The sequence below is a fragment of the Malania oleifera genome, chromosome 3 (assembly GCF_029873635.1).
Source record: "Malania oleifera isolate guangnan ecotype guangnan chromosome 3, ASM2987363v1, whole genome shotgun sequence".
In the NCBI taxonomy this organism is placed as follows: domain Eukaryota; kingdom Viridiplantae; phylum Streptophyta; class Magnoliopsida; order Santalales; family Ximeniaceae; genus Malania; species Malania oleifera.
The window spans coordinates 104,802,132-104,828,041 of record NC_080419.1 but is presented as its reverse complement, the minus strand read 5'-3'; the positions used below and the strand labels follow the sequence as shown (position 1 = coordinate 104,828,041).

Sequence of the window (25,910 nt, the reverse complement as noted above, 5' to 3'; positions counted from 1 at the left end):
CAATTTTTTGTCAAAGTAATGGGGATAGTGGACTTAAATTCTGTCCAATGTAATAAGGTGATTATTGAGCAATCTTATCTCCAGACGTGTTGATTCTCCCTAACCACATGCCCCCCTTCAAGTTCCCCTGCCACGGTCGCTATACAATTTCATTACAACATACCCAAAAATATAGTTAATTTGTTAGTCCAAAGATTTTATTTTTCTTTTTTGGTGTTACCCAAAATGAAAAATTTATGAAAAATATATATACATGCAGTGATGCAATTGTTCCCAAAAGTTAATTTGTTACTAAGCTTCAACTTTCTCATCAACGGAGACAAGTTGCAAGCATTCCTCATTGTTTACATCCCCAGTAGAACACCTCTTCACAATATCAGAAGGAAACAAATCATCCATATGATCAGCTTTAGGAACCAAAAAAATGAGACCTAAAGTTGCAATTCTCATAATGTTTCTCACTAGAACTGCCAACCACAAGCTCTTGAAATTAGTCCTCGAGACATTCAACAGATGAAGGACCACTCCTCCACCCAACTTGGAGGACAACGATCCTAAACTATCAATGCACATTAGGAGTGCAAAGAAGGTGCCTTCAATCCCGGCAGGGCACAGTCTAGTACTCAACACGATCATCGGCATCCACCGAATTCTGCTCACGATTCGAGAGAAGCATTCTTCGGCGACTACGAAGAATGAGTCTGGGATTCCAAGGGCAATGTTCCATCGAAGGATGAAAACAACGTCAAGCATTCCAGAGGCACCATAGAGGAGTTGAGCAAAGAAGAGGAGGTTTCTGAAGGGATAGTGTTTTAGGGTCTTGTGGTAGATTAGAATGCCTACCATGGAAGCCAATGCACCAATTGCATATATCATCCCCACAAACTCCTGCACTCAAATCATCGAAAAACATTAAAGTAGTATTTGATTTACATCTAAATAAGTACTTATTTATATAAGGTTTTGGAGCTAGCAATCCCTAAAACATAAAGGGAGGATATGTATTGATCAGAAGAAGATTTGAAATGTGATTTTTCTTTTAGTTTGATTAATTTTTCCAAAATGGGGTACCTGGGAAAAGGCAGGACCACCTTTAGGGTCAGTGTACCAATAGAACTGCCCTTCATGGGTACTTATGCTGAGGGCAAGGGAGAGATACATGTAAAGGGATGGCTTCCACACTTGAGGCAACTTTATTGTTTTATACATTCCAGCCATGGCTCCTCCTACCTTGTCTATTGCCTGCACATCACATTTTTTCAAATGATTACTGATATAATATAGTTCCAATTAAATCAAAATATTGAAATATTCTTTAGACACCATTTGAAACTTTAAAAATATTAATAAAAGAAAATATGAAAAAATTCCATTCATTCTTTTTTTTTATAAAAATAATAGAAAATATACCAAATTAGAGAATAAAAAATTAATTTTTTACTTGACTAGCATTTGATTTTTCTTAATTTTTAATCATATTAAAATAATTTTTTATTTTTAATAGTATGTTATCAAACTTTAAAAATACAAATTGAAATTGAATCATTTCAAATTGTTAATTGAAACTTGAATAATTGATTTTTCGGTCAATATCCAAGGTTTACCAAACTGAATGAACCATTGAATCTAATTCAAAATTTTAAAATAATACAAATTACTGCTTTTTCTTCCATAATAATCAACATGGTAAATTTTAAAATATTCATTATTAAAATTTAGGCATTAATCTTAGAACATTAAATTTGTTTTTTAATTTAAAATTATTAAAATTACATACAATGTTACATATAATATGTATTATATATGTTTATAATATATCATTTCATTTGGTTAACCATGATTATTGAATGAATTGAACCAACAACTGAAAAAAAATTTCGAATAAAAACCAAACCAAAAAATGATTAACTATTTTTTGATTCACTTTGATTTAGATGTGTGGTTTAGCTCAATTTTTCAATTTTTTTTCTTACCCCCACCCCTATTAATTAGCCCTTGAAACTTTAAAATTGATCGATTAGAACTTTGAAGTTTCCTTACGTATAAAATAAAATAAAATACAACCTATACCATCCAATATTATTAATGTTACATTTTAACAACGCAAGCATGCAAGTCCGACTACAATAATGAAGAAGACGTATCTTAATTAATTATATAAAAAATTAATTTACTCTCATCTTTCATTTTAAAAATTATTAATTGTTTTCTTTATGTCATCTATAGCATCACTCAATTAAAGACGATAAAAGAACAAATATTATAACTTTGAAGAGGAAAAAATAATGTTAAATGCAGCTTAGTCAGGTTGGCTCAAGTGGTAGTGACGATTTGTGACTTTGGTGACCACAAGGTCACAGGTTCGATTCTACCTTGAGAGTTTACCCTGATTAATTATCAGGGTGCATCAATGGGCAGGCAGCTTTCACCCTCCCAAATTTGGTGCCGCACCAGTGTCTAAAGTGGCGCGATGGTGGCTAGAGTTTCCGGGTTATCAAAAAACAAAAAATATTTAAAGGCAACTTTTTATACATCTAAATTTGCATTTTTAAAGTTTATTTGTATTTGATAATAAAGTACAATTGGTATTTTCCCAAGGCGAGCTAGAGAATGAACCTTCGGGATATTCCTTAACATGGATAAACCTCACCATATGTTTAATTTTTTTTTCTTCTTAATGTCAATTTATTGTGTTTTTTTTTTTCTTTTTTTGGTAAAAGCCACAAGTATCATTTAATATTACTTGTTTTAGAGATCAAAAAAATATATTGGAAAATGAATTTCCTTTTCTTTTCTTTCTTTCACTTTTCTCAAATAAAATGATTAATTCAAAACGAACGCTAAAATCCAATTTGAAACTTGAAAAATATTAGAGATAAAAAAAATAAAAGAGTTTTTTTTTCCATATATTTCATTATAAAAAAAATGAAAGGAAATAAAAATATAATAGATCAATAAGCAGAATTTTAATTACACATGATTAACATAAAATTTTTGATCATCTAAAAAATTATTTTTAATAATACTTGATATAGATAGAAAATGCAATAGAGAAAATAAATTTTCTTCTCATTTACTTTTTCTTAAAGTAAATCCCCATTACAAATGAAAATTCACTTAAAGCATCAGCTTACTTCAAGTGCGAAAAATGATTTTTTTAAAAATAAAACTCAAAACCAACAATGTTTTGTGTGAATTAAGAGATAATTTTTTTAAATCAACAAATGAAAAATAAATAAGTTTACACTACAACTAGTTCGATTGATGTGTTTAATTTCTATACAAGTTTGGTCGTACTTTCATTTTTATTTTTATGCTAGTTTGTATTTAATTTTTTTATTTATTAGAGTTTTAAATTATTTTGTTCATTTTTTAGGAATAAATAAATTAAAGAAGTTACTTTTCAAATTCAAATTCCCTTCATCAAAAATCTTTTTCAAACTCAAATTACTCTCTCGAATGTCCTCAAACGCCTTTTAATATTTGGAGCATAATTTTTGTTAGAAAACTCCAAAAAGGGCAATCTGGGTATCTACGGAAAGTTAAGAAAAAATTCCACAACTTTCGTGTTGAAGATTTTTGAATATGGGAAGATCTTGATAGAGAAAATTGCACATCAAGGCGGCAGCAGAAAAGGAGGGGATTTGGATAATCTTGTTTTGGGGAGATAAGAAAGGAGGACAACCAAAACTTTATAGAAGTAGGGGATTTGAAGCTAGAAAAGGGAGGAGGATTTTCTTCACCATTAGAGAAGAATTCAAAACTTAGAAAAAGAAGAAGAAGAGGGAGGCCCAAATGGACGATTCAGATTTTTGATCTACATATATAAGTTTCCTTCTTACTTCTTTCATCTTCTTTTTGTCAATTTTCATTATGAATTCTAAAATTATTATGGTTTGTTTTGATTCTATTATGAGCTAATTGTTATTTCTAAGGCTACGGTGTAATCTCTCCTTGATAATTTTGAATCTTACTTTTATATGATCATAGTTTTATCATTCCTTTAAGTATACATCATTGAGTTTAATGCTTTCAATTATCTAGCCAATAGTTGAGTGATTTGTTGCGCATTTAGTTTTGTATGATATATGTCATGAATTGAACGAAAGATAGGAATGTGCCAACGTAATTTGTGGAGCTTTTATGTGAAATATTATTAATCTTAATGTACTCAAATGCTTTTAAATTCGCATAGACATATCGCGTGTTATCTTATTTTGGGTAATTATAATTCTACTCAAGAAGGGGTCTTAAATAAGTTTGAATATTTTGTCGTCAAATAGGGTGATAATTGATTGATTGCATGATTAGGATTTGTGATTGGATTGGTTAGGTGAGTCAGATGCCTTGGTTTTTTCTTCTTAGATGAAATCTTCTTTTTTTTAAGTATTTAGTTGATTTAATTTAAATTATTTTTTTTTAGATTCAAAATTGACCACTTTTCTTGATTTTCAAATAATTTAGAATTAGAATAATTTCAATAGTTAATAAGTAAATAGTTTTCGTGGGTTCGACATCCTTCTTATCACTATATTACTTGTTACGATTTCGTGCATTGCGAACTTTCACAACATCGATCAAATTTTTTTATTTAATTGACTCAGTTGTGTTAGCTATTAGAACAAAGCACCAAAACCCTAATATATAGTGAAAAATGGAGAAATATTTGCATGTCCCTTATATTTTTCTGAGCTAGCGTATAAATTAATTTTGGAACCTTGTTTTATTAAATGGAGACACATATCTCGATTTAGGCATTTAAATATTTTTTCCATATATATATTTGATCCAAATTAAAAATAATAATAATATTTAAAATAGAATAACAGATAAATAATAAATTGATCCCACGTGCAGATGCACATGCACGTACACCTGTCCCTCGATCTTTACCGGATTCATAAAACTCTTTCATTAATGGCAATGAAAGCTGTGTCATGATCTATATAGTTTCAACTTTCAAAATTAGATATAGAATTATTTATCCATATACAGGCATATAATATATATATATATATATATATATATAAAAGATTTTTCATATATATATTTGTTTTCATATTTCAATATTAATCTATCATGTCATAAAATATTTTAATCTACATTTAATATATGTAGTTTTATATTATTATGAAATATAATATAAAATATAATTTCTATCCTGGACTTTCATTTTCTAATTTTGAGGGGTCGTGTTTACGGCGCCCGGTGGTGGGGACACTTGTTTAATTAATTATGTAATTATTTTGTAGTGATTTGTTTTAATTAAAAAAATTAAATTGACTTTTGTTTGTCTATTTTTATGCTTTTTATAATAAAAAAAAATTGTGTTTAGATTATTTTAAATTTGATGACCAATTCAAATTCAAAATTGAATCACAAAATCATATTTAAGTTCTATGTCAAACATTGAATATTTTAATTTTATCAAAAGTCTCCATAGAAAAAATGAAATACTTCTTACCATCGACAATTGCTCTCAATACTTTTAATCGACAATTGCTCTCAATACTTTTAATAAACACCGATCTAGTGCTCTCTTACTCAAGCTAATATTTCTTTTAGGATCAAACTCAAATACTCAAAGTTTTCACCTTTTCTTTGTTTTTACTAAGCAAAAGTTATTCACCTTACTAAGTTTGACATATCTAAAATGGCAATGGTGATTAAGAATTAATCTAACCTTCTTCTTCCCAAAATGAGTTGTTCTTAACTCGTACATCATAAATCCAAGCACTATCATTGAAGCCGGCGGAAGGGCCAAGAGCCCCAGTGCCCCCTACACCAATGTTAATTACAAAAATATTAATATCACATCATAATAATAATTAATATATATAAATCTTTTTTTTTAATTAATTAATTACCTCCAAAAGCATAAGATTAAAGAAAATGAAACCTGAGCTCCAAGATGATGTACAAATAAGCCGCTGGTGGAGTAGCCGACCAGAGCACCCGCCGACGAGCAGAACCCACAAAGGCTCTGCATGTCCGGCGCCAACGACCGCTTCTCCACGCTGTAACCGGCGACGCAAGCATCAATAGTCACGTCGGCGATCGCCATGGCCGCCGTTACCCCCACCAAGCAGCCCAGCGCCAACGCCTCGGGCAGCTTCCCGCATGCGGCGACGGCCAGCGCGGAAACGGCGCCGAGGACGCCAGCGAGGACGAAGTAGGGGCGGCGGCGGAAGCCCATAATGGGGAAGACGTCGGTGAGGAGACCCCAGAGGGGCTTCATGAGCCAGGGCAGGTAGTAGAGACCCATGTAGAGTTGCACGGCGGAGGGCTGGACCCGCTGGACGTCTTTCCAGTAGAAGTCGGAGACGACGCGGAAGAAGGAGGCGGCGAAGCCTTGGCTGAGGCCGTAGACGAGGGCGACGCCGGCGATGAAGCTGGGGTCCAGCTCTCGGCAGAGCATTTGGAGCCAGTGGAGTGGTTGGAAGAGGATGTTATTTATGATGCCAATGGTGGGCATATGCATATTATTAAGAGGGTTCATGTTTGTCATGATGAGCGGCGGGGACGGGAGGAGCTTTTGGTCGGCTGTGGGCGGAGGGCTGCCGGAGGGATGGTTGAGGTGGTGGGTTTCAGAGGAGCACATGGGTGATGGGTGGGGGGATGGAAGAGAGAATGGGGATCTGATTTACCTGAAGATGGGGAATGAAATGGGGGGTGGGGGTGGCGGTGGCGGTGGCGGTGGCGGTGTGAGTGTTGACTAGGGAAGGTCGATGGTGACTTTTGTTTACTTTGAGAACAGAGAACCCAAACAAACTAAATTAAGTCTACCAAATTTTATGTGAACAGTTATGAATTAATTAATTAATTAATTAAGCTATTGGTAAGGGTTTCCAATAAAAAATAATAATAACTATATTTGTTTGTCTATGGTCCCGATTCCCAATACTCTTGGATCCTTTAAAAACAAATGTAATGGAACATTAATTAAAGGGCAACAGATATTGACTTTCGTAAAATTTAGCAAAAATTAAATTTCAAAATTTTCATGACTTTTCCTTAAATTTTATAAATTTTTCTTGAGTTTTATCAAAATGATTCAAATCTTTCATGGTATAAAGAGTAAAAGATATTGACCTACTCTAAGGTTTAGTAAAAAAAAAATGGCATCTCCTAAGGTTTTAAAAATTCTTTTTTGAGATTTCAAACACAAATCTCCCCTTTTAATTTCGCAAAAAGACAAATTTCTTAGGGAAGGTTTTGTAGGAACTAAAAGTAGAGAATGCTGCAATACTGAAAATATTTCAAAACACATTACAATATCATTTTCTTTAAAACGTTATTTACCCCCACCATATTGATGTGTATTGAGTCTATAAATACATTTTGAGAATACAATGAAGGTCAGAATATAATCTGATATCAGTTTGCCTTATACACAGACAAAAACTGATCACTAACACCCTTAAAATAATTTGAACAAATTTTCTGAGATTCTATTCTTGCAGATAATAGAATCGAGATTTTAAAAAGATATAATTTGTGGAAGACTTATGAAAGAAAGAGAATGAGAGAATGATGAATTTTTTATGTATCTCATGAAGTTAATTCTGTCTATTAATAGACAAAATTATGTTTTTTCCCGAAATGTTGCATCTGTTCAAATCGCAAACCAAATTCAACTTGGTTGTACCCGACGTCAACTTGATCGAGCTTGGTCAAGCCCCTGGTCGAGACTCTCGAGATTTCATGTTCAGTTGATGATACCGTCGACTAAGTCGCACCACTTGGTCGCGCCACTTAATCTCAAAAAATATAAGATTAATTTTTAACTATCTGATCATGATCAACAATCACGATCTCGCAACAATGCAAAGTGCAAAGTGTTAAGTGTTTGTGCACCAACTAAATGCACAACTAGCATCCTATAGCCCACGCCGCAAGTGCGTGTGCGAACGGTGCAAGGGTGCATTAGAGTACACACTAGCACTATCTGTTAACCAATTTTAAAAGATTATTCCACCTTATTATTTATTAATGATCTTTCATTTTCCACTTTTTCCAATATGAGACAAACCCACATAATATTAAATACTTTAGAAAATTCATCAAAAGAAGACTTTGAAAAACCCATAAAATCATATATTTTAGAAAATATTTCAACAAATTTGTTGTCTTTTTGACAAATTTTAGGGGAAACTTATGGCATTTTTGAAACCTTAGGAGAGGTCTTTGTCATTTTTAAAACCTCAAGGGAGATCTCAATGTTTGTCAAACCTCAAGGGAGACAAGGGTCTTTTGTCCTAATATAAAATAATAAAGATAAGGATAAAAGACCCGTCTCATGAGATTTTGACAAAAACACATAGACCTCCTCTAAGGTTTCAAAAATTTCACAAACCTTACATTAAGGTTTCAAAAATTTAACAAATCTTCCCCTGAGATTTCAAAAATGCCAAAAAAAACCCTAATTTGTCCTGAAAAAAAAAATCTTTTTACAAATTAAAATGGGAGGTTTGTGTCTTTTTTAACAAACCTCAAGAGAGATCCTTGAAACTTTTAAAACTTCAGAAGAGGTTATTACTTTTTATCAAACCATGGGGGAGGTTAGTGTCTTTTTTGCTAAACCATATGGGAGGTTAGTGTCTTTTGCCCTAAAAATAATCCTTTTAACGGGTGTAAGTGTCAAAAATCAATGTTAGGGAAAGTGTGTATCACTTTTGAAACCTCAAGAAATATCAATGAAATTTATGAAACCTAGGAGATCTCTGTCTTTTTTATCAAATCTCTAAAGAAATCAGTATCTTTTACTTTTAATTGAATGCACTTGCGTGTATGTGGAGAAAGGGAGTGATCGATATATGATAAACATTTTGAAATTTATTAATAATTTCGATTTCATTCCATCTTGTCTGCTAAATGCATTGCTAATGATACGAAAGTTATAATATTACATTAATACATATTTCTCTTGTGTATATTTAAGCTTTAACATTACATCAAGTGACTAGTGGACTCAACTTTCACCTAGAACCCTTGATTGAAAATTTTAAAATTATTTTTAAAAAAAGTATCTTTAATATTTCTTATTTGATTGAAGATTACTTTTTTGAGGAATTATTTTCCACTTCTACGTACATAGATTGTACATATTTTCTACCAAAAATAGATAAAAATAAAATTATACTTTTTTTAAAAGTTTTTTTTTGGCCAACCATCAAATAGTAAAAGTCAAAATTTTTGTTTTTAATCATTTTCATATCTATTATTTGTTTGCCATTGTGAAACACTAATAATATTAAACTTTACATATTATTTTCTATTGCCACCCAAATGTGATCTAGCACAAGGAAGATTAAATATTTGTATGGCAAACAAGAATGGAATAGAATTACTATTTATAATTTACAAATCCGCTATACAATTTTAATTTTTTTAATCCCATTTTATTATCAATTTATTCCATTTTAGTGTACCAAAAAAAATCAAGTAAAACCTCTCTATGAATTGGTCCAACAATAATTTGAAAAATTAGTCTTAATTAATATGAATTTAACCCCTTTGATGGTAAGTGACAAAAGCTCTATATCCGAAAAGCTTGAATGCAATTCATAAATACCGCCACCAATCATTGTAAATCTAAAAATATATATTAGATATACCGAGTATATATCTTCTATAAATATATCCATACAATAAGAAGATGCATATTTCTAACGAGATGTACTTGATATTTTCTATCGAGTTCACTATCTTAGATCCTTTATATATCAATTCCAAAATAGGGCTAGCTGCACATCAATAACTAAGTAATTATTTTTAGTAAGCTAAGATGAAGTATAATGTCGAAGTCCTCAAAGAAGGTCAATGCCACTTTTTTTTACGATTAAAAAGGTCCATCGTTTTAACGAAACTCATTAATCAATCATCGGTATATTTTATCCAAAAAATAAAAACTTAAATTCAAAATAAATGACTAATTTAGTATTGTTGTGATTTTCAAGATATTTAATTAATACGATATATTTACTTCTTCAATTATTTTGTGGGTACATCTAGCTAGCCCATATAATTCAAAGTTACCAAATTATTACTTCACTACAGTAATAAATTTGTGTGCTGTTCCTAATAGGGGTAATATTAAACAATAAGATAAGAATATTAACAAAGTTTCTTGTAAAGAAGTCTAAAAAATATTCTTTTACTCCAGAAATTGGATTTGCTAGTCTTTCTCCATTACTTAATCATTAGTACTTCAACTAATTATCTTCACTATAAAAGTGACATTAAAATAAATTGCTTTAAAGCATACAAACTAGTGCTTAGATGAATAAAGATCGTTTAGTATCTGTTTTTTTTTTAACAAAATCTAGTTAGTCTCCCCCTTAGCCCCACCAGTGGATTTGGTTTAAGACCTAGCTAGGGATGTATAGACTCAGCTCAAGCACATGGACTGGCTCATTTCTGTGCAAAATGAAAGAGTCGCCCAAAATACGTGTGATTCAATTTTCTGGGGATGCTCACTCGCATACCTGTAGTGCATACCCTTCAAAGCTTCAGCTAGCAGGAAGAACCATCCATGAAAACTGGCGGTTTGTGCAAAACACTGCCTGCATGAACCCTAGGTCTTCAGGGGTAAGAGGAGACTTAAAGCCTGTTTGATAGTAATGCTGGGATTTCTATTAGTAACACCTTTTGATTGATATTACAGTTTGCAGTTGATGTTTCTTTTGTAATTTAGCATTGCAGTCAAGAAAAAAAAAAAGTAGCAATTTGTAACTTTTGCGAAGATTAAACAGTTTCAATGCTTAAGATTTAAGATTCTATTTATAAGAATTTTTCAATCCTGAACATGGAGATCCTGCATTCCTGCTTGATTCCTCAATCCATATTACAGAAAGTTATGAAAACCAAATGAGGGATTGAGAGAGAAAAGGAAGGAAGAAAGCCACTTTTAGAAACATATGCCACAAAAACACCTCTAATAGATAACACAATTATGTGTTTTGACTCATGCGGGCACACATATATGGATGTATAAAAGAGCTCACGTGAAAATTATGTATTACGTACTCTTAAACCTGAAATTTACACGTTTTTCCCCCTCACGAGTTGTCTTGGCCAGAGATGCCATGCACGTTTGCACCCAATGAACATTTATGCCGCAAGAAGCTTTTGAATGTCCCTCTGGAACAGATGAAACAGAAAGTTACAGAAGCAACATAAGCAGAGGACATCTATTTTTAATTTAGAAGGGAACCGCAACATCAAGATGTTTTAGTGCTTTCCAGCTTTTGTATGCAAAATCACCAACAAAATGCTAAATGACACATTTGGTTTTACAGTATACCTTATAGGTACAATGAAATTAAAGTTTTGACAGGCATATGAGCCATATTCAACTTTAGACGAGAATAAATACTCAGGAATAAGATTATATTCTACACCATCTAATTTGAAGTATAAGCGAAAAAATTGCTTTGGTGATCTCTGGGGACATTGAAAAACAGTGTTTAGTTCTACATAACATCAAAACTAATAAGATCTTGCAAAGCACTAGCATAAATCATGGTAACAAATAACCCAAAAAAGAAAATAAATTATCCAAATTACTATTATCAGAATATAGTCCCAACAAGTGGCAATAAATTTCTCAGCTGCAAGTAGTACTTGTGACTTGCTTTCCCAGGAAACTAAAACTAATTGCAATTAATATTAAACAAATCTACATGTATTGGTAAACACTGCATAGTTTTTAACCACTGTAATCTGGAACAGTCTTTTATGACTTTGTGAGTTTGCACACACATATTGTCTATGAAACAAGGAGTTCAAACAGAACAGGCCAGATGATCCTATGCAGCCTGTTCTACACTCTTACTACTCCCATTCCCCACACATCAATGCTTTCTTAATGACATTTATATTGGAAACAATGTGATGGGTTAAATGCCTTAATAACTCAAACATACAGTACCGAGATAGATATAAATGACAGTATGATACTATAAACCCCTCATTATGGCTTCCAACTATCTGCAACATATTTAAACAGTCCATGATTTAAGAACAAACTGAATACCCAGGAACTTATATAGATTTTTCGGTAAGGACTGAAACATACCTCAATTTGGAAAGGCGATGTTGTTGGAGGGTATCTCTCAAAAACTTTACCATTTTTGCCCAACAAGAACTTCTCAAAATTCCACTTGATCAGATCACCTAAAAATCCTCCAGCACTTGACTTCAGAAACTGGTAGACTGGAGCAGTTTTCGGCCCATTCACATCGACCTGTGTTGCATCACTATTAGCACTCCTTATGCTCTCTGTGAACCATGTTAAATACAGGAGATAGACTGTTGACAAACCTTATCAAATATTGGAAATTCTGCTTTAAATCTTGTACAAGCAAACTGCTTAATCTCTGGATTAGATCCAGGCTCTTGGCCCCCAAACTGATTGCAAGGGAAAGCTAGAATCTCAAATCCTACAATCAAGATGGCATAAATAGCACTCAAGAAACGGGGAAAAAAAAGAGTTAATCATTGAGCAAATGCACTAGTGCATGTGCACACACTTGGCTCACATGTTTCTCAAAATGTTATAATTCATATTTCCCATATCATTTATTTATTTCCATTAACCATATATGTTAGATCACCACTTCACCTAAAAGCTTAAGATGTTAGGTTGCTGGCCAGCAACGTGATCAAGCCTGAGCACTCCCTGCACAGACAGCCCAAATGCAGGTGGGGAGAGAAATAAGAAGCAAGAGAATAAGATAACTTTTGACAACCATCAATAAATGCTGCAAAAGAACTAGAATCCAGGATATCCTGGCAACCATGGCTCTAATACAACATTAGGTCCCTTCTTTATCTAAAAGATTATGCTATTAGGTTGTGGGCCAGCAATGTATATCAAGCCTAAACAATGTGCATAGACCTTGCACAGTTGCACCCACTTGAGTCTTGACATGCACATTTGAAACCCATATTATTCACTGTTTATTAACGTTTAGCACAGAGAGCCTGCACTCCCAAGTCTTTTCCACACACTACCATGACAAGAAGTAAGCCGTATGAGTATATCAAATGCTGAGTAAATGCTATAATAAATTTGCATTCTGCAAAGAAAAATCCAGACAGGATCATAATAGAGACTTTCGACTCAATTTATGGGGGAATATTTCAACATTTGATACATACGGACTCCCTAGACTAATTATTTTAGATGCTATTAATTTGACTGGACTTGTTTTCATCTTCTACCTATAATTTAGACATTTTAGGTGAGAAGAAACATGCACTCCTACATTTTTCTGCAACCATTTCTTCAGTATCATTCACACAATCAACACAGGGTCCACCAAAGCTATCAGGTTTGGGTTGGATGCAAAAGAGGAAATACAGCTTTCTCCTCACTCAGATACTTGCATGTGGTTAACTAGCTCGATGAACAGAATGATACAAAAGACAAGCTCTCTCTCTCTAACATGGCTAAGTAATCACATGCGATCAACACCCAATTTTAAATGATTCATCCTAAACCAATTGAAGGCCAGCCGCCAGCCAGGTTATTAGAAGAATGTATACTGTTTACTGCGAACATGAACATGATAGAGCTCAAAAACAGCCAGGGAACAGGGTAGACACAGATACCAGGAAGCCGTAACAAACAAGCTGCCACAAATGTTCCTCAATTGTCATAACTGTTTCCTGAGTGGGTATTGATTGAAACTATTTTCTTAATAGCAATGAAAGAAAATTAAGAAACAATCCCCTATATCGTGGTCTTGCCAAGTGAAGTTGTTGGATACGGAACCAGTCTTAACAAATTACCCGCTCTTAACAGTCTGAGCCTAGTTAACTGCATCCTACATCCACTCTAGAACCACGATCTAGGGGCACGCTCCTGATTCATAGTACTTTCTGCACCTCGGATCTTGATTGTACACAATTTAGATTTCCTAAAGTGGCAATCCAATCACCTAAGTGTATTCCATCAATTTTTTTTTGAAGAAATAGGAGAAAGAATCGAAGATTCTATTTAAATCAAATCACAAAATAGGCACAACTCAATGAATGAGAGGAATCAACCTTATTATGTTTCTTCAAAGCAATCTTCTGCAATGCCACTTAACAGTCAGAAGTATAATTATAGGAATCCCTATATCCACTTTGGAACGTCAATTAAGGAAAACTACCAATTCATGGTATTCCTTGTGTTCCAGATAGTGATGGACATGCAATTTGGATTTTCAAATCTCTTAACAATGTTTGGAAGCTTAAATGTTGGGCAATTATATTGATTTCAACTATGGTAACACAATTTTGCATCTCAATTTGTCAAAATCTAACACAAATCCAAATCAAAGGTTTGAAATCCATGCTCCCAAACACAAGGAGCATGCAAAAAATGTATGCTGATTTTGACCATGCTCAAATGCATAGTCTACCGCGTGCTCTTTATCTATTAGAATGTGAACAAATAGATGACCTAACTTTGACCTTAATTCTATGTCATAAATCACAATGGCAATCAAGCAACTAACTAAAATGCAATGTGGTAAACTAACCATGGTTGGCCAATTAAGGGGATCAAAATTGGGTGCCTAAAGATGTCTCCAAGGGAGCTTACTTAGCAAGTGCTGTGTTGACAGAAACAATGCAATTATGGCCCTTGTATTGGCGAAGCAAATTAACTGCACAAATAGTTGACACATGTAACTTTAGGATCCCAAGAGTGTGGATGCTGAAAACAGCAAATATCTTTGGTGGGCCAACAATCCCCATTCCAAATGGTAGCCCATGAAGGTCAGCAATCTCTACCATGAGAGGTCATTTATACCTTAGTAATTAATGTAGAACATCAGGAGTAACCATTAGAGGTCTACAATCTCGATCAAGAGATATCATTTTTCTTTAATAATTAATAGTACATCAAGGTCATGCGTAATGGGTCAATATCACATATGAAAACAAAAGGAACACAACCTTTACATACTATAATTGATCATCCAAATATCTTTACAGCCAAAAGTGCTGCACAAGGTAGAGCCATTTGTACCACAATAACTCGGCAGGGAGTCCAAATGGTGGCCTGAGTTTTACACAGCCCATGAACTATCTTAGGTATCACCAATCTCATCTAGGAGAGGTCATTTGTACCTTAGAAATTGAACACTGAACACACAAATATCTTTGGTAGGGCATATAATATATATACAATGTAAGATCTTTGATAGTGACCCAAGTGCTTTTAGGGCTATAAGATTTTAATCAAGAAAGTAGGGTTGCCTAGCTTCACTTGAGGTGGTCTGGAACACCACTTGCTTCAAAAAGAGTAATCAACAAAAATGACTTTTGTTCACAACAGGGAATTGAATCCGGCTTGCTTTACAAGCTAGAATATAACAATGCTTCCTGCAAATGAGCTAAAACCGCTCTTGCTTCACAATAGTAAAGAACCAAATGCCCCTGTAATGTAATGCCCCATGCTTCACAAAGTAAGAACAAAAAACACCTCTTGCTTTTGCAGGAGAATGGAGTTGAAATGGAACTGCCCACCGGCTATAAATACCTGAACTGTCCAGTCACTGAGGTACACATGACTTCCTGTTGAGATTGCCCTCAAAGAAACACTGGTCATAGGTTAAAGGTACATGCTATATCTACTTCCCTGGACCCGAAAATAACTACGTCAAAACATTTGAATCCTTCATCTTCCACAAATTTAAAAGCCCAAATTGTGTAATCTCTTTAACGGGCACACACTTACCATGCAAGTTGTCAATAATGAATTATTATGCACTCCTCAATTTAGAGCCATTGACTGGCCAAACTAGAGTCAACTTACACTTAAATAATTAAAATATGATTTTCACGATAGTTTGCATGCATAGAATCAAGGTCACTGTTAGGTCATGCACTTCTTGTATGTTGATTGGTTCATACAAGGAACACAGTGTAGGTTTGCATGCATTCAGGCACAGTCAAAGCCAACATCAATCCCCATTGGTTACAATTAAAAGCAATCTTTTGCATGCAAGCACGGAATAGAGGAGGATATATAACATAGATATTTGAGGAATTCAATTGAGGAATTTCAAATTAAATATAGTAAATTTATTTCAAAAATGCAAACTTATTCTAGAGTCCATCTTGATGGGGTTTGTATGAGGTTGGCACTTCATATCTAAATTTTTTCTCTAAAATAACTCATTTCAAACTTTCTTTTGGTAAATTCCAAAAAGATCAAAGAGCCCCTCCGTTGCCTAAAGTAACAAAGTTACCATTTGTTGCCTAAAGTAACAAACAGCAACAACAACAACAAAAACCAAGCCTTAAGTCCCATTAGTTGGGGTTAGCTATATGAATCTTTTTCCCCCAATTTATGCAATCATGAAACATTTCTTTTGACAGATTTAGAGCTATTAAATTCTTACTATCTCCTTCCAAGTTATTTTAGGTCTACCCCTACCCCTTCTACTGCCCCCCACAATAACTCACTCACTCTTCCTCACCGGCACACTATGTGGCCTACGTTGTAGGTGTTCATATTATCTGAATCGTCCCTTCCTTATCTTATCTTCTATAGGAGCTATACCTAACGTACCACGAATATGTTCATTCCTTAATTTATCTATTAGTATTATACCACTCATCCATCTAAGCATTCTCATCTCGGCAATTTTTACTTTTTGAATATTATGTGTCTTCATCGCCCAACATTCTGATTCATATAACATAACTGGTCTTATAGCCGTCTTATTAAAACTTTCCTTTTAATTTTAAGGGTATTCTACGATCACAAAGCACACTTGAAGCACTTTTCCATTTTACCCAACCTGCTTCAACTCAAGGCATTACATCATTTTCAATTTCTCCTTCAACTTGCATAAAAGGTCCAAGGTATCAAAATCTACAAGTGCTATTTATTTCTTCATCATCAAGTTTAACTTTGTCTCAATACAATATCATCTACAAACAACATACACCATGAAACCTCATTTTGAATACTCTTAGTCAGTTGGTCCATCACTAAAGCAAAAAGATAAGGGCTAAAAGCAAATCCTTAATGTACACCTATGGTGATTGGAAATTCTCTAGTTTCTCCATCTATAATCTTTACACTAGTCATTACTACATCATACATATCCTTAATGACATCAGTATACCAACTACATACACCTTTTTTTTTTCTACAACCCACCATAGGACTTGCCTAGGTATCCTATCATATGCTTTCTCTAGGTCAATAAATATCATATGCAAGTCCCTCTTCTTTTACCTAAACTTTTCCATTAATATTCTTAAAAGATATATAGCTTCTATGGTAGATCTCCCAGGCATAAAACCAAATTAATTTTTTGATACCTTCGTTTCGAACTTAAATCTTTGTTCAACTACCCTTTCTCATAGTTTCATCATATGACTCATAAGTTTAATACCACGATAGTCATTACAATTTTGAATATCTCCTTTATTTTTGTATATAGGTATTAAAGTATTTTTCCTCCATTCATCTGACATTTTCTTAGTTTTTATAATTGTATTAAATAAATTAGTTAACCATATAATTCCATTATCACCTAAGTTTTTCCAAACTTCAATTGGGATGTTATCCAGTCCTATAGCTTTCCCATTTTTCATCTTTTTTAGTGCAAACTTAACTTAGTTAACTCTAATTTTGTGAATAAATCTCATATTTTGAGTCTTTTTCTCATTTTTCAAATCTAAGTTTAAGCTTTCTATTTGGTTTTCATTAAACAACTTACTAAAGTAACTTCGCCCTATTTCTTTAATGTCTTCATCCTTAACCGAGACAATATCATTATCACTTTCAATACATTTTACATTTCCTAAGCCCTTACTCTTCCTTTCTCTAGCTTTAGCAAGTTTAAAAATATCTCTTTCCCCTTCTTTTTTATCTACCCTATTATACAAACTATTAAATGATCTGCATTTAGCTTCACTAACGGTATTTTTTGCATCTTTTCTCGTCTCCTTATACTTTTCAAAGTTATCCATGTTTCTACATTTTTGCCATATTTTATACCAAATTCTTTTTGTCTTTACGGCCTTTTGGAAATCTTCATCCCACCACCAAATTTCTTTGCTATTTGAGAATCTTCCCCTTGATTAACCTAAAATCTCTTTTGCTATCTTTTTAATAGAGCTAGCTAATCTACTTCAAAGAGTATTTGTATCTATCTCATCCTCTATAGTCCAATCCCCATCTTTGGTCATTTTATCTTGAAATTTTATTATATTTTCTCCCTTTAGGTTCCACCACCTAAACCTAATTCTCTTACACTAGCTTATTTTATCCTTTTTCTTCCATTTTTTAATACATATATCTAACACTAAGACTCTATGTTGTATGTTTAGGCTTTCACTTGGAATAACTTTACAATCCTTGCATGATAAATGATCTATCCTCCTAATTAAAAAAAATCTATTTGACTTCTATTTTGTCCACTTTTAAAGGTTATTAAGTATTCTTCTCTCTTCTTAAAGCAAGTATTCATTATACTAAAATCATATGATATAGCGAAGTCTAAGATCATCTCCCCAGACTCATTTTTATCTCCATATCCATATCCTCTGTGTATCCTCTCATAACTTTTATTATCCCTTCCAACGTGTCCATTCAGATCTCCTCTTATAAATATTTTCTCAGTCCCTAGTATGCCTTATATAATACTATCCATATCTTCCCAAAATTATCTCTTAAGATTTTCTGTTAAGCCTACTTGAGGAACATAAGCACTAATGATATTTATTATCTCTTGGCCTAATACCATCTTGACTTTTATAATTCTATCCCCTACTATGTTTACATCAACAACGCTATCTTTTAAGTTTTTGTCTACATAATTCCTTCCAACTTCATTCTTATGTTTTTTTTTCCAGTGTACCAAAGTTTAAATCCTGATTTATCAATTTCCCTAGCTTTCTCCCCCCTCCCACTTAGTTTCTTGAAGACAAATTATTTTAATTCTTCTTCTAATTATTGTGTCCACAATTTCCATGCTTTTACCCGTAAGTGTCCCTATATTTCAATTTGCTAATCTAATCCTAGTTTCCTGAACTAACTTCTTAACCTGCCCACGTCCAAAATGATGCGAGAACCCTCGCATATTTGACACCGTACCGGGGCGTCGACACGGTGCATCACTTCAGGGCAACAACCTAGCTCACCCTCGCCCACTTTTCGCTACACCCGGGTGATACAAGTGCAACGCGTCGCTCATAGAGGACGTCCCAGCAAATATTCGGTAAGGATTCACATCATAGTGATCTGACAAATTTTACACTGGTTGTCCGCTACCTAACGCCCCAAAAATATTCAGTAAGGATTCATATCATAGCAAGTTTTTTTTCTTGACCAAATTGAACCTCTAAAACCATATTTCTATGGCTAATTGAACCCCATAATCATCCCTTAGTTAAATTAGGAAAATTAAGCTTGATTCTCCTAATAAATTCCATCAACATTACTCCAATTAGAACCAATGCTGGTATTAATCCATAAGGAAAGGTGCAGTGAGCCATACAAAGTTGGAAATGGCATTAAGTTAGCTTTCAAATGGCATTAGTTTCATTTTAATTGGATTTGTATCTAGGGAGATATTGAATTTTTTATCACAAACCATAAAATTTTAATCAAAACTCAATAGCCTGATGTTTTTCTTTTGAACAAAAAATTATTTTTGATGCGAAACCAATTCCACTAAAAACTAAACTTCCAAAGCTTACAAGAGCCTTATATGCATCAATTAAGCTTTGGACAAAGAAGATATAACAACTTGACGTTTCAATAGTGAGTTTTTGCGGAGAAAGCAGAGTGTCATTCAACTGTTCCAGTATGGTTCACCAAACGGCCAATTTGTTGTTTTGTCACCCACACTAAGAGCTGATCAGCTGCGGCTGCTTAGTGCAAGCCAAATTTCAAATTTAACTTTTGACCTTCAATCTACGATTAAAAATTAATAGAAGTCATCTTTTAATCCCTGCCCTACCATCAGACCAACTTTCAACCCTTCAATTGAAATCTTCCCCCATCTTCTATTAATGCAAGTGGGTGACTTTTGGGGAAGAGGGAGAAAGTAGAGAAAGCAACTATAACGGAACAGAAGCAAAATTCATCCAAAGAAAGGGAAAATTCCACTCAATTGGGGATTTAAGAACTAACTAATTCTAATTAAGTGAAATAGGTCATTTACTTCTTTCTTAAGTTCCAAAACACCATCCCATGTTCTCCTTAGTGGGCACTACAAATTTAATAATTCATGCACATTCTTTCTAGTGTTTGGAAGGAGCAAAAACAGGTCAGCCCTAAGGGGATGTGGGTTGTATGCTGTCTTGTGGGGTATTTGGATGGAAAGGAACACTCATGTTTTTAAGGAGAACAAGACTGCTTGGCCTTTGGTTTAGGATAAGATTCAATATTTGGCCGTTGCTGCAGCTTGTTTCAAGGGAATGTGTTTTAAGGATGTTCAGCATGGTTGGTTGGCTGTTTTCATACTAACTGTTTCAGTTTTTTTTTTTTTTCTTTTTTCCCTTATTATGAGGATTCCTTATTCTCCAGCACAAACAAACCAAAAAAAAAAAAAAACAGCAACAAAATTGCATTCAACCTAATAAATGAATTCAAAGCACATTCAAACCACTGCTTAAGGAATCCATTTATACTTCACCAAAATCAACTACAGAATTATTTTCAGTCCTCCATTTAGAAAGACGTTCTCATTTTTATCAAAGTGGCAGCATGCCAATTGTTCTGATGTTTGATAAGAAACTATATTCTTTTCAGTCCTCAATTCAAAAAGTATCACTTAAATTTCTATCCAGTATGTTATGAACATTCCATATTTACTTATTTGAAGGATATTTGAATGAAATTTAAATATTATAACATCCTCATGGAAAGTACTTGCATGCGGTGTATATTTTACAGTTCTAATATCAAATAATAAAACACTTACCATGCATTAGGGACTATGGATTTCAAGCCTCAAATTTGGATTTGTGCAGATATGAAACGATGTAAAAAAATTGTATAGAGTTCCATCCAAATCCACACAAATCCAAATCCAAGGCTCAAAATCCAGAGTCTAAAATGCACCCCTAGAAAATTTGCTAGAACATCTGGATTTATATCAACCTATGATCTAGATTTATGGATAGGGAATTTGGAATGTACGAACAATTTTCTCTCCACACTTATAGATGCTAAGCCATTCTTCTTGATTAAAAAAAAAAATCAACTTCACGTAAGAAAAAGAAGGAAAAAAATACAAGAGAGATGGAAAACAACAAGTCCTACCAAAGAAAAGCAATTCTATTCCATGAAAAATATGATGGCATTGCCTTATCCTTGCAAATCCTAACATTCCTCTCCATCTATAGCGTGTCCATAAAATAGAATGTAAAACACAACACCAGAAAGTGGTACCTATCTTAATTCTTTTTTCTCGCAAAACCCCATAACTTCACTAGTACTAAGGGATCATTTGGAACCACTTATTTAGAAGTGCTTTTTTGAAAAAGTGCTGAAATTAATAAGCATTGAATGTTGATAATAAGTGCTTAAAGTCATAAGTGGTGTTTGGATGTATTTAAAAATAAGAATTGTTTGTAAATTTGGACGAGATAGACACTCACTTCAGACATAAGTTTAGTATTAATTCATATTTTTATATTGCATAAATAACCATAATGTCATAATATATAATAAAATAATATATGATTATTTTCTACACAATATTTTTAATTTAAATTACGAATATTTTTCTAATTGACAATTTAATAATATTTTAAATTAATTAATATTAAGTAAAACAACATATAATTGTTATTTAATTAAAAATAATATTGTAATTAGAGTATTTACAACAATTAAATAAATAATATTAATTTAAATTAATATTCCCTTTAGATTTGAATATGCATTCTTGGATCCCTATAGGAAGGTGCAGCGGCGCCAGTGTAAGCAGCGGCAGCGTTGTCTGCAATGTTTATAGCTTGTGAAGGAAGAGCAGTGGCGGAATCGGCGCTGACGGCTTGCGCAGGAGGAGATGGAGGAGGCGGCGATGGGGCACAGTGGCACTCTACAAGATATGGAAAGTAAAGGGTTTGGGGGGAAAGAGAGGTGGCTTCTACAGATCTAGATGGACAAGTTGCAGAGAACCACCGGACAAATCAGCCCCGACGATGGAAGAGAGAGCTTGGGGAAGGTGGGGGGGGGGGGGGGGAGGGCCATCAAGAAAGACAGCAAGAGGGAGTTGGAGTGCGCAGTAGCCTGCGCAGAGAGAGGCGAGGAAAATTTTAAGATAATTACAAAATTGCCACTGCCTCTCTAGAGTGTCCACTTTTAAGTGGGCAAAAAGCAATCCAAGATGGCTTTTCAAAATTCACTTAAATGTGCTAAAAAAAAGTGGTTGTACAGTACCACTTTTTACAAAAGCATTTATTGAAATATCAACCAAACACTACTATTTTTAAAAAAGTACTTATTTTAAGTGATAAGTGCTAATAGCACTTAGTTTTTAAGTGCTCCTAAATGGGGGCAAAGTCTACTGTTTATGGAATCACCCACATTTCACCAAACAAGGAAAGATTGTTCCCTAGAACTGTCTCTAAGCCCTGAGTTTTGATCATAATCTGGCAGTTGTAAGCATCACCTCACTAAAACACAAAGGAGACCAAGTTTTGCCTCTCAAAAATTCACCTTGAGTCTTGTACTTCTCATATATGTGCGAGAGTTCTGAGTAATTTGATGTCGTCAAACCACTAAGAATCAAAGAAAAATACTTCAGTTAGATCACTAGAATCCCAAAATTAAATGAACAACTGACTAATAGCTAAGGTCTAAAAGTGAGTGTATTCTAAAAAACTAAGTATTTCCATAATGAATGAAGTATATAACATGTTAAGTAATGAATGAAGTAAACATCTCCTTGAACATGAGGTTGAGGATACTAAAACACTAAATATTTGCATAGGAGAAAGTACCATTTTGAAGCAACGTTAACAATCAAGAGAACTTTTCCCTTAAATTTACCAAGAGAAACATCCTTCCCATCAACATCCTGCATCAACATCCTCCGTGAATTATAGAAAAATAACTATCCATATTGACATGCTTTGTTACATAATCAAAACCCAAAAAGCTATTTTGAGATATAACAATTTACAACCAATTAGGGTTAAAAATAATAATCATCACCATTTATAATAACAATAATGATAAAAGTATAATTTCATAGAAAAGAAGATTCAGTATGGAAAGAAAGACAAACAAAGAGGACAACAACATATCCTCATAAAAAAAATTTAAGAAAAAAATACAAAATTAGAAGCTAAAAATTAAAAACAATATACATCACCATTGAACGATTCACAGCATAAAGATGATGATAACAATGTTGATGACCAGAGGCAGATGGTGGGGTAGTATTTGCCCATTATGTGTAGAACTCTTACTTTTCTTAAGCATTTTTTTTAAACTATAAATCCTCATCCACTGCCCCGCCAAAATCCACCCAAAAAAGAGATCTACCCTGTTCTCATTAGAAAATTTGTACTCAAACCATTCCCCTAAGCCCCCCCCCCCCCCCTATTTTTTTTTTCTTTTCCCCAAAAAATATAAATGAAAAGGAACAGTTCCATACGCTAAATACTTGTCAATATTATCAATTTTCTATTGTTCAATGACTGTTTTAACAACAAGTGAATTCTTTTAAGATAAATCAATCAGAATCAAAAGAGCTTCCCTCCGTAGAGTAAGTTCTACATAAATGCAAAAATTGGATCTTTCAATGCCCCGTCCAGGTTGAAACCAGATAACTAGGGACTAAAAGCCACAGAGACGCGCGCGCACAGAGAAACACAATATTTAGAACACATAAACATCAACAGATGAACAAAAAAAGCGTTAAAAAAGGCAATTCAAGCAATAATCAAAGCAGGAAAAATGAAACTGATGAAAGATGAACACTCAACTACTCGCCAACAAACCCACTGCTCGACATAACAGGAAAATAGTTCAAAGATTATCCATAAAAGAAGAACATTCAATTTAGAAATTCAAACAAAAATGTTGACTAATAAGGAGAACCCACAAAGAAAATAAAAAGGAATAAACACGTTCTTCCCCAGATATCTACCTTAACGGTGAAATCATATATACTCCTCTCCGTGGCCGCCCTTGCATAAACAAGGCCTGAAGATCGAGATCTCAAGAGAGACCCAGAAAAATTTGATGACTGAAGAGAATACCCACGCCGAAAAAAGAATGATTTAGAGGACCCATATGCGATTTTGCTCGTTGGAATCAGAAAAGCCATCGAAGGAGAAGCATGCCAATGAGAATTTGCAGTCGGGTTTTGTATCGGATTCGCTTTGGGTTGAACGAAACCATGCAGAGTTGCAGAGAAAGCCATGGGAAAGGAGTCTTTGGGGGTGGACTCAGTCACTCACAACCTGTGCTCCGACTCGCGGAGTCTTTCGGAAGAGCTTGAATGGGGACATGGAGAGGAGCTTGGGTCGGGCGAGTGGTGGGTGTTGAACCACGTTGGCTCTTTGCTTCCCTCGATTTTTTTTATTTTTTTTTTCATTCGTATTTTAGTATATATATATATATAGTCTGCATTTTTACTTGGTGAAAGCTAATACATATTTAATTTTCAATTTTTTTTATTGCTATATCATTTGTCAAAAATTCTAAATTTTAAAATTTGAAAATATTAAATTATTTTAAAATTCAAAACACTCCCAATTAAAAATATTTTCATTAAATGATATTTTTGTGAATTTGAATGGTCATTTGTTTTTTTTAACAACTCGTAAATATAAATTATATTTCTAAATTATACATGAAAGTATTTGATAATAATTTTAAATTTTAAAAAAATTTATCTAATAGAATTAGATATAAAAACATAATTTAATAAGTAAAAAATTTAGAAATTTCTTTCCTAATGATATTCTTTATGGAAATTAAAAGTGACAAAAAACTCAACAACTAAATAGTTAAAATTAAAATAATAAATTTTATTTGATATACAATAATTAATATTATTTTAATTAATTAAATATACAACAAATTTTTTTTTAATTTTTTAACTATTGGTTCAACAAATGGCAAGAAAATTTTGTTTACATTAAATTAAAAACTTTAGTTTATGTAATTGTTTATTACTTTTATCAATTGTTTATGCTTGTGGTAGCTGAGAATGTTTAAAAAAAAAAATTTGTTAACCTTATAAGTTACATCCGATTTTGATAATGACAAATACTTGTTATATTTGACGGCTATCTGAAGATATATGTAGGTATACAATTGGCAAATCAAAATGATGGCACAAGAAGTAGAGGTTGAAGATCTTAAAGACCTTATTTGTATTGTATTTCAATTCATTATTTAATATGGGTCTGTAATAATAAATAGGATCTAGGTTATAATAATTAAATGCATTACATGCATGATATGATAGGTACACTCAAACGAAAAAGACCTATAATGAACCTAAGACACTCATACATGCATAAACATAATGTATTTATATGGTTTGGGTGATTGCATAAGAAAATAGAACTAAAATGCATTAAAAATGCATTTTCAGTCTACCATACCTTCACAATGAAAATTTGTCAGTCTATCGAACCGGTCACCAGGTCAATAGTTTGACCATAGCACGGTCGACCAAACCCTGCCCAGTTCAAGTCACCCAATCAACCGAACTCTCTCTAGGTCAAATGTTTGACCATACGGTCGACTGCAACTAATGGCTAAGCCAACCACCTAGTTAGTCGAGTCCCCACGTGGGTTTGGCCAAAGGCCCAATCGACCGAACCACATAGTTCAAATCCACACAGTCAACCGAATCGCGCAAAAATTAAAATCACCTTTGGGAACCCTACTCTAGTCGACCGAACTTTTAGTT

General features: G+C 33.5%; 2 protein-coding genes across 3 annotated transcripts; both read right to left on the bottom strand.

The window, feature by feature from the left end:
- Positions 1–268: 268 nt before the first annotated feature.
- Positions 269–6,633, bottom strand: LOC131151770 (probable folate-biopterin transporter 6). The gene is made up of 4 exons (XM_058103172.1): positions 5,900–6,633; positions 5,684–5,779; positions 1,072–1,242; positions 269–888 (listed from the first exon to the last, which is right to left on the bottom strand). The coding sequence occupies exons 1-4, from the start codon at positions 6,599–6,601 to the stop codon at positions 292–294; spliced, it is 1,566 nt and encodes a 521-aa protein (XP_057959155.1). The 5' UTR covers positions 6,602–6,633; the 3' UTR covers positions 269–291.
- A 4,121-nt stretch (positions 6,634–10,754) lies between these two features.
- LOC131150259 (probable phospholipid hydroperoxide glutathione peroxidase) lies at positions 10,755–24,566 on the bottom strand. Of its 2 annotated transcripts, XM_058100867.1 has the most exons (6): positions 24,132–24,566; positions 22,978–23,054; positions 22,694–22,755; positions 12,325–12,443; positions 12,080–12,247; positions 10,755–11,142 (listed from the first exon to the last, which is right to left on the bottom strand). In XM_058100867.1, the coding sequence occupies exons 1-6, from the start codon at positions 24,405–24,407 to the stop codon at positions 11,113–11,115; spliced, it is 732 nt and encodes a 243-aa protein (XP_057956850.1). In that variant the 5' UTR covers positions 24,408–24,566; the 3' UTR covers positions 10,755–11,112. The 2 variants fall into 2 exon arrangements, with proteins under 2 accessions (XP_057956850.1, XP_057956849.1); XM_058100866.1 differs by having other exon boundaries at positions 10,755–12,247; positions 24,132–24,537.
- Positions 24,567–25,910: the final 1,344 nt, after the last annotated feature.